The sequence below is a fragment of the Mustela lutreola genome, chromosome 12, assembly GCF_030435805.1.
Source record: "Mustela lutreola isolate mMusLut2 chromosome 12, mMusLut2.pri, whole genome shotgun sequence".
Lineage (NCBI taxonomy): Eukaryota > Metazoa > Chordata > Mammalia > Carnivora > Mustelidae > Mustela > Mustela lutreola.
Window position 1 is genome coordinate 27199209 of NC_081301.1, and position 10641 is coordinate 27209849.

The 10641-nt window shown below is 35.1% G+C and overlaps 1 protein-coding gene across 1 annotated transcript; it reads right to left on the reverse strand.

Moving 5' to 3' along the window:
- Window positions 1-9702: 9702 nt before the first annotated feature.
- LOC131812732 (olfactory receptor 13D1) lies at window positions 9703-10641 on the reverse strand. Its single transcript, XM_059142590.1, has one exon. It carries the CDS (start codon window positions 10639-10641, stop codon window positions 9703-9705), a length of 939 nt encoding a protein of 312 aa, XP_058998573.1.

Here is a 10641-nt window from a genome sequence, read left to right on the forward strand (position 1 = left end):
TCTTATTTCTTTCTTTCCTATTTTCCTTTCTTCTTTACTTCTTTCTTATTTTTCTCTTTCTTTTAGTTCTTTCCTCTCTTTCTCCTCCCTTTCCCTCCTCTCCTTCCTCCATTCTTCTTCTCCCTTCCCACTTCCTCTTTTCTTTCCCTCTCTCTGTACTGTGCTGCATAGGAGTTTTGTATGATGTTGAATTTGAAATTTAAAGGGAAAAGGAACTTATTAGTTATAAGTTTTTGATAAATACTCTTCATCAAGTTAAAAAAGTTTTCTTCTGTTTCTTGTTTGCTAAGTTTTCTAAAAAAAAAAAAAGTATGAATGCTTTTGAATTTGATCAAAAGCTTTTCCTGCATTTACTAAAATAATTGTTTGTTTTTATCCTTTAATTGCTATTGTGATGAATTACATTAAAATACTTTCTAATGTTGGGGCACCTGGGTGCCTCATTGGGTTGGGCCTCTGCCTTCACGCAGATCAAGATCTCAGGGTCCTGGGATTGAGCCCCGCATCGGGCTCTCTGCTTGTTGGGCAGCCTGCTTCCCTTCTTCTCTCTCTGCCTACCTCTCTGCCTACTTGTGATCTCTGTCAAATAAATAAATAAAATCTTAAAAAAAATACTTTCTAATGTTAAGACATCCTTGCATTCCTGAGACAAACCCTACCTGGATGTTCAGCATTATTATTTTGTAGATTGTTAGATTCTTTTTGATACTATTTTATTTATAATTTTTCTGTTTATGTTTATACAGGAGATTAGCTCATAATTTTTTCTTTCTTACCCTGTCCTTGCTCAGTTTTTGTTTCAATGTTTTATCAAGCTTATAGAAAGAGTTAGAGGACCTTCCAGCCCCTTTTTTGTATTTTATGAAACAATTTGTTTATGGTAGGGGTTACCTATTCTTGGAAAATGTATTAGAATTAATCAGGGAAATTGTTTGGGACTGGTAAAATTTTAAACTACTGATTCAAACTTCACCTATCTTCAGAATTTTCCATTTCCTCTTTTTATAACTCTTTGAACTGAATTCATAGTGTATTAATTTTCAATCTTTTAAATTTTCCAGTACATATATTTAAGACTGTAAATCCCTTCATTCTTCCAGTTTTGATAATCATTCATTATCATAAAGTTATAAATACATTGATGTTTTAGTCATGATTTTTTTGACCTATCAATTTTTTCTTTATATGATATAATAGTATTTGGGGAGAGAAAACTTGTTTCATTTGTTTGTTTTAAAGATTTTATTTGTTTATTTTTTTGAGATAGAGAGAGAGAGAGAAGCATTTGCAGTGGGGGAGAGGGAAAAGCAGGTTCCCTTCCAAGGCAGGGCTCAATCCCAGGCCTGGGATCATGACCTGAGCCAAAGGCAGCCACTTAACCAATTGAGCCACCCAGGTGCCCTGATCTATAAATTATTTAAAAGTACGTTTCAACATTTTCACATTTAAAAGACATTTTCGGGGTTTCTCTTTTCAATATTGGTTTGGTTCATTTCATTTCATTTCATTTATTTCATTTCATTTCCTCTCCAATCCTCCACCCCCCCTTCCCTCCCCTCTCTTCTCCTCCATACTTAGTTAACATACAGTGAGTTTTATGTGTATAATATAGTGATTCAACACTTACATACAACACCTGGTGCTCATCACAACAAGTGCCCTCCTTAATCCCCATCACCTATTTCACCCATCCCTCTACCTGCCTCCCCTCCCCTCTGGTAACCATCAGTTTGTTCCCTATAGTAGAATCTGTTCCTTGGTTTGTCTGTCTCTCTCCTTTTTTTCCCTTTGCTTTTTTTTTTTTTTTGCCTTAAATTTTACATATGAATGAAATCATATGGTATTTGTCTTGAACCGATTGACTTATTCCATTTAGCGTTATACTCTTAGCTCCATTCATGTCATTGCAAATAGCAAGATTTTGTTCTTTTTTATGGATGAATAATATTCCATTATATATATGTACATACATATATATATTACACTTTTTTTTTTAGTTTTTCTTTTTTTAAAGATTTTATTTGTCTATTTGACAGACATAGATCACAAGCAGGCAGAGAGGCAGGCAGAGAGAGAGGGGAAGCAGGCTCCCTGCTGAGCAGAGAGCCCGATGTGGGGCTCGATCCCAGGACCCTGAGATCATCCCAAACCCAATGCAGCTGCTTAAGCTTAACCCACTGAGCGACCCTGGTGCCCCGAGACTTGCTTCTTTTTCTTATGTATCATCAGTTTTATAAACATATTTTATTGTATTTAAAAACATTCTCTACTGTTTGCAGAGTGACACACACAGACACACATGTATGATTACCATAATTTTTTAAGGTGTTTGTTTAACTTAACATAATCTCTCCTTAATATCTCTACAATCCTCATGAATAATACGAAGGACCTTAAAGTATTGATCTCTTACTTCTAACCCCTCCCATCATCTTCCATATTAGTTGTTTTGTTTTTACCTTGTTTTTAAGTCCCCCAGTTGCAAATGCTGTCTCTTCCTCTCTTTCTCTTTCACTCTCTTTTACAGAGACAGTTTGAATTCACTTACACATTTATCAATTTCTTTATTTGCTGTTTTTTTTTCATTCCATTCCTTTCACCTAGGGACAGTTTCTTTCTTTCTTATCTGTGGAAAAATCTCTTCATTTTTTTCTAAAACTGTCTTCATTTTGCCTCTCAAAAGACAGTTTAAATTAATGTGAAATTCTCAGTTTTTAGTTATTTTGCTTCAAAAATTTGAAGATATATTTCATTGACTTTGGGCCTCTTTCTCATTGATGTCAGTTTTAGTCTATTCTTAATTTTGAAGCATTTGAGAAAAATAAAAGTTTGATGACATTAAGATATAATAAAGTCATTATTAAGAACAGACTTACCACCTGGTACCCCAGGTGGTGGATATTAGAGAGGGCATGGATTGCATGGAGCACTGAGTGTGGTGCAAAAATAATGAATACTGTTATGCTGAAAATAAATAAAAAAAAATTAATCACTCAAAAAAATAAAAGTAGATAAAACTCAAAAATAAAAAGAAAAAAAAGAACAGACTCTGTTTCATTTTTAAAAAGTTTCAATAAATATTCTATGTGGAAAGCATGACATTTTTAGACCAGTTCCCATAGTTTCTTTCTGGCACTCATTTTACTCACCATATCATGCCTAATTATAAACATGCTTATAAAAAAACATGCTTATACATTTATTGCATATTATTTTTAAAAAGTGATTTCCTTCTCTGTCATATAAAAAAATAAATAAATGAAAAAAAGTGATTTCCTTTCTTATAAATATACATTTTGAAAATATGAATTCAAAACAACTTTTCATAAGTTTTGGATTTTGAAATTTAAGTGCACCTGGTGAACCTTACTATAAAAATCTCATCTATATTATACACATGAAAGAACAGAGAGGAAGATATATTCTGCAGTATCTATACAGAGGACCTTATTCTAGGGGTTATCTTTTTCTTTTTTATACTGTAAAAAGAAAAAAGTACGTTTTGGATTTCCTAATTTGACATCTTAGAGAAGAAATTTAAGGCAAATACTAATGTCATACCTACTGAAACATAACGTAGTTTTGCACAGACTACATACATTTGCACAATCATTCTTAGGACTTCTAATGATTTCACCATTATAGTAAGACAAATAGTTTTAAAATGTAAAATTTTCTAGGCCAGTATAAACCTAAGAAATATAGAGCACAAGTACTTCCTTAAAATCTATTTTACCTTGTGCCTTTATATAATTATTTTGGCATTTCTCTCTTTCACTGGAAGTTTTTAATGTTTTTGACTTATGTTCCTGAATTTTAATCTACTGTATGAAAAATTAAGGACATTAAACCCAAAGATACCTAAATTTACAGGCATTTATTTCTTTATGAAAACATAATTTCATTCTGAACCAAGATCAGTATGATACCTAATTCTTATAATTGTTTTGACTGGTTTGCTTCAATAGTTTCTTTCATTTGTTCAGTCACTGACTTGTGCACTTACACTATCTTTCAAAATGCTATGAAATTTAAACCATTTGTTGAGAAGTGTTATATTTTCAATAGTCCTTTTATCACCAGTACCAATAGTGTGTATTACATTGATAATGTCTCATTTTCTATTTTTAAATAATCTTATGCATTACAGCATACACATTAACATTTATATTCAGTCATCACCAGAATCATTATTATATTACAATCACTATTAGTGTGTGTTGTCTTTAACATATAGTGCCTCACATTTATAAACAGTGTTTGTCTCACATCTGGTATGAATATGAGCAGAATAGAAAAGAAGAAATAGTTTGTCATCGTTTGAATGAACTTCAACTTCTTAATTCTGAGTCAAGTTCCATTTAAAAAAAAAATGCCCTGGGAAATGTGAGTGATTATGTACTCTGGTCATTTTACAAATAGTGATGTTACAAGATATATAGGTGATTATTATGTGAATATATAGGAATGGCATTTAAAACTTTATGGCCTTAATCATATTAAAAAGGTGTAATTGCAGAATAAATGGTACAGAAAGAACTAAATTTCTTTTGTAAGGTGTGTGCAATCTGATATTCTTGAGGAATTAGTAGTCCCCTCAGAAAAAGCCAAAAACACCTGAAGGAATACGGCAAAATCACATCATGCCAAAAATCTCCTTACTGCCTTTGGGCAGTAAATCTTCTGGTAGATTGGGTAGATCTGGTAAATCTTCTGATAGACTTCTTTTCTTCCCTTTCTTTCTCCTCTCCTTGTTTCCATCCCCCAGGAATAGCAACTGAAACCCTGACAAGAGTTCAGTGTAGAAAATTAAATTTCACAGGGACCATTAAAATTTATTTTTAATTTCGCTCTTGTAATAGCTATAAATAACTTATTAAAAAGTTTTGCCTTTTTAAAATAGTAGTACTTTTTCATCAATTAATTTTAAGAGAATTTATCCAGTTTCTACCCTTGCCTCACTCATTGGAACATGTGTTCAAGAGCTGTATTCTAACAGGATTTGTATAATTTTTTCCATCACTGAATTATGAAAAATTTCAAAGATAAAGCAAAACTGAAATAGCTTTTCTTTTTTTTTAATTTTCTTTTTTTTTTTTTAAAGATTTTATTTATTTATTTGACAGAGAGAAATCACAAGTAAGCAGAGAGGCAGGCAGAGAGAGGAGGAAGCAGGCTCCCCGCTGAGCAGAGAGCCCGATACGGGACTCGATCCCAGGACCCTGAGATCATGACCTGAGCCGAAGGCAGCGGCTTAACCCACTGAGCCACCCAGGCGCCCTGAAATAGCTTTTCTTGAACATCATACATTTACTAACTAGATTTTACCACCAACATTTTATTAAATTTGTTTATATGTAAGTGTCTGTTCACCTTTCTATTCCCCCATTAAGTTAATGTCATTTTGGGTACATTTCAGAATAAACTGTAGACATCATTACCCCTTTCCTTAAATACTTCAGCACATGTATCATATAGAGTTTAACCTATATGTGTTTACAGTTCTCTTTTAATTTAAAATTTATATACATTAAAATCATGAATCTTAATGTGATATTCATAGTTTTGAAATATGCATGCTTATTATTAAAATTCATATCAAGACATAGAACATAAACATAACCTTAGAAAAGTTCCCTCGTGCCCCGACCCGGTAAATAGATTCTCAGTTTGATCCCTTTCCCACATAGGTAGCCACTGTTCTTATTTTAAAAATACCACTGATTAATTTTTAGCTGTTCTAGAACTTTAATATATACTTTTCTAGAAACAATACTCTGGCTGCTATGCAGAGAACAGATTGTAGGAAAATAAAAGTAGAACAGGGATATGATACAGAAAGCCATTATAGTAGCCTAGGTGAGATGATAGTAGTTTGAACTAGAGTGGTAGCAATAGATGTGGTCAGATTCAGAGTAAATTTTGAAGATAGAATTGGTAGGATTTGGTGGTGGATTGGATGTGGTTGTATGGCATTGCCAGTTCTTGACATGGGGAAGATGAGGAGAAATAGTTTGAGGATGGGAAAAATTGAGATTTCTGTTTTGGATATACCATATTTGAAATGTCTATTAGGTTAGATCCTAGGACACATGTAGGAGTCATTACTCTATATATCAGTATCTTTTCATTTTTGTCATTATCAAGCTATAAACCCAATAAACTAAGGGATTATATGTATGTACAGTGGTTACATGGACTCTGCTTGATTTATTACAGTCAAACTTCTGGTGCCTAGAATGAACAAAATGGAACATTATTTTAACCAGGATTATTGTTAGTTATATATATCACATGTAACAGTATACTGCCCATATTGTTTGAAAATTCTATTTTAAGAACTAACAGACTTTATACAAAAAGCAAAATCCAAAGTATAAATGTATTGATTGAAGCCCATTCTGTTTATAATTGCAGGACTAGTGAAAATAACTCACAGGTTCTGTTTCTAATGACATTTCAATAAAACAATCAAAATTTGTACATAATCAAAAGGAATATATCTTCACATAAAAAATACCCAAAGTTGAAATAGATAACTATAGGAATTTAATTTGGTAGAAGAGATGGAGTCTTGTTAGGACAATAATAAAAGGCTTTAAGTCAGAGGATACTTTTTTGAGGGGCACTATGAATTTTTATGGATAGGTTAAAATGAGGGCAATTTTAGATGGAGATAAAATGGCATCAGCAAAGATGCGGAGGCAGCAGTCATGAGGGTTAGTGAGGCAATGGCAAATCAGCTCTTTTACCTTCAGTATAAGAAGACAGTCACACAGTCATTGATTCATTCAGTCATGAATTTATAAATGCTGAATGAATGTCTCTTCTTGGCAGTGCGGCCCTAAAATAAATATTACTCATATCTTGCCCTCAGGGAACCCACAGTCTATTAGATGAGACAGGCATGTCTGGGAAGAGCTAAGGGAAGAGTATATTATTCATTGCGTGGTATTAACCAAACACTGAATAAGACATTTTGCTTCTTAAATTTTTCTTATTCAATACTCATAAAGCCTTCTGAATAACAGTTCCACTATTCAGAGACTGAAGTCCACATTTTGTGTCAGGACAAATGGAGAATCTGAAAGATTAAATTTATAATCTTAATAAATTGGAGAATTAAGAATTTATAAAAGCCCTATGTTTTTTGTTCATTAATTTTTAACGACGCCATATCAAGTAAATAAAATACACTATAATAAGAAGTGTAATAGAAGTGCACTTAAAAATCTATGGAAGAATGGAAGGAAAAGGGGAAGAAACCGTTTCTTCCTGGAAGAACTGATGAAGTGGTGAAAAAGTGGCATTTGTGAATCATGATGAAAATAAGGGGACAAAAATTCTTAGCTTGGGAATTTTAACAAGTGTTTGCACATAACTTACACCCCTGTTTCTTACTTCTTTCAAAACTCATCTTTCTCCAAGTCCCTTACCCTTGGAGGACACACTCTTATTTTACTTGAAAGAGGCTATTGTGGTCAAGGAAGGGTGAGATGGGGTGGTGGGGAAGACAGGTAGAAAACAGCAGGAAGACTGGGTTTTAGAAAATGGTGGAAAGGAGATACCCCAGAGAAGCTGTGGGCCGTAATGCAAATGGAACTTTTATTAGATTGCTGTGGTATTATACGTTTTAAGAAACCCGAGTAGGGGATGTTAAAAGTACTTTAGATTGTTGGATTCTGTTTCTTTGTTTAAGAACAAACCATGTAGATTCTAGGTTGTAATACTTGTAATACTAATAATAGACGGCAGGCAGTGGTTGGATTCTTTCTTTCTTTGATTTTTTATTGAAAGTGTATTAATGTATTTTCACAAACAGAACATATCACTCAAGGTGCTTGTATATTGGGCTTCAGTATTTCTAAATCATTGGTCGTGAGGAAGCACTGTTTTTCAGAGATTTCCTGAAGTTCTTTCCTGTAGCTCTAAGAGTAGAAGCTGCATTCTGCTTTTGGGATAAGCTCACTCTCTGTTCTGAGAAAGACCATGCTGAAGAGTGTTTTGAGTTATGTATCCATTCATTTTTGTTGAGAGAAGTGCTGATCCTTGTGGAGGAGGAAACGAACAGAAACTCAGTCTTGTAGCAGACAGGAGCTAAAGAGGAAAATGGGCTGAGGCCTGTATGAAAAGGGATGGCTAATAGATACCAAGAACAGTTAATATTTAATACATAATTAATACATAATCCCTTTATGTTATTTTCAAAATAAAGGTGTTAAACGTAGTGGTCTTTTGAATGTGGATATTCAGGAGATTTATGTAGATTCTTTGTGGTCAAAAGGTATTGTTGAGAGCTTAAACAACACAGAAGTACTCATGATTACCAGAGAGGAATGATAAGGAAATTTAGAGTAGTCTGACATAAAATGAAGACCACAAACCAGGAAAATGTAAACACTCCTCAGAAATTATTGGGTAGGTGACGAGAATGCCTATAGCCACACGGAATAGAAATTAGATTATTTAGTTGTTAAAGGAAGGAGAGCCTCTGAAGGCTGGAGAACTTGGGATCACTTAGGGAACATATATCCTCATGTATTTTCCTCAAAAATATGACTGGAAAGAGGGAGTACAAAGAAATGCTAAATCCAACTCAAAATTAGTATTTTTTAATAAAGGCATTTTATTGATATATTGCTAAAAAGAATAATTGGGGAAATCAGAGGGGGAGACAAACCATGAGAAACTGTAGACTCTGAGAAACAAACTGAGGGTTTTGGAGGGGGAGGGGAGTAAGGGGTTGGGTGAGCCTGTGGTGGGTATTATGGAGGGCATGTATTGCATGGAGCACTGGGTGTGGTGCATAAACAATGAATTTTGGAACACTGAAAAAAAATTAAATTAAATAAAATAATTGTGAACTGATGTTAGGCACAGCTGGATCAAGGTCTTAAAATAGGATCACACACATACTTTCCCTCCTTCTCTCAACACTTCTTTGCCTCTCAGATAGGCTTCCTGCTCTTTTTGACAGAGATTGACCCAGGCTCACATTTCACCCTGTTTAGCAACTGTAGGAGGAAGAATGCCTCTTTTCTTAGCCAGAGACAGCATTCTTGGATTGTGTTTGATTAGCCTGGCAGAACTCACCTGCTATGCTGAATGAATGAATCACTGTAACTTGAGGGATTTGCTTTTGTTTCAAGCTGTACCACTATTTCCAGGGGGTAGGGCCAGCCCCGTCCAGTACACATGGACTCAGAGGGTGGCACTTTTGAATGTCAGAGGAAAAAGTACGTTCTTATACCAGAATAAGGGATACTAGAAAACAAAATAATAGATGTTCAGTTCAAACTGACTGAGAAAGGAGACCAGGAAAACAGAAGGAAGGTGGAGAAACAAAGTAGATGCAGAAGGGGAAAGGAAAAGAAGGAGGAGGAAGTGGGGAAGAGAAGAGAGAAAAACAAGGAAGAGAGAGAGAGAGAGAGAGAGAGAGAGAGAGAGAGAGAAGAGCTTTATCTTGAGGAAAAGCCTTGTGCTCTGCATGGGACCTCATGGCAGAGCTGCATACAACTAGAAACTGCAGATGAGACTATTCAGAAGGCTTACTTGAGAATTCTGTCTTGAAAAGAGTTTAAGTCCTGTATTTAGACTTATGAGCAGATAATCTCTCTTAACACTAGCTTCAGTAACTTCATCTGTGAACACAAGAGATCTGATCTGGTCTCACACTGAGGATATCACTTGCTTTAAGACCTTTTATATTTTCCATAGATGCAAGTATCTGCTCAGGACTTTCTTCACAGCCTCTTTCACCTCCTTATTCCTCAAGCTGTAGATGATGGGGTTCAACATTGGGGTTACCACTCCATAAGACAGTCCAATGATTTCATCAGATGCTTTTGTGTCCTTTGACTTGGGCTTCATGTACATAAAAAGAGCTGAACCATAGAATAAGATAACCACAGTCAGGTGGGCTGAACAGGTAGAAAAAGCTTTCTTTCTCCCCTCAGTAGAGTTAATTCTAAGGATGGAAGAGAGGATAAAAATATAGGAAATGAAAATTAACAGCAGAGGAATCACCAGTAAAACAATACTTGCCACTGTCATGATAAGCACATTCATGGAAATATCTGAACATATGAGTTTAAGAAGGGCTAGGATCTCACAGGTAAGATGATCAATAATGTTATTTCCACAGAAAGGCAACACCATTGTCAGGGCTGTTTGCACTAAAGAATTCATACAGCCTATGATCCAGGACCAAGCAGCCATGTGCACATAAAGCACTCTGTTCATGATGATGGGGTACCTCAGTGGGTTGCAGATGGCCACATACCGGTCATAGGCCATCACAGCCAAGAGGACACATTCAGTGGAGCCCAACCCAAGGGAGGCAACCATCTGCAGAGCACAGCCAATGAAGGAGATGGATTTTGTCTTGGACCTAAATATGATGAGCATTGGAGGAATGGATGATGATGTATAGCAGATGTCCAGGAATGAGAGGTTCCCAAGGAAGAAGTACATGGGGGTGTGGAGGCGAGAATCCAGTATGCTGATGACAATGAGGAGACTGTTTCCCAGGAGGATTATCGCATACATGATGAGGCAGAGAACGAACAGAAAAAGCTGGAGCTCTGGGTATTTGGAAAGTCCCACCAGAAAGAATTCAGTGACCGCTGAGTAATTCCCCAT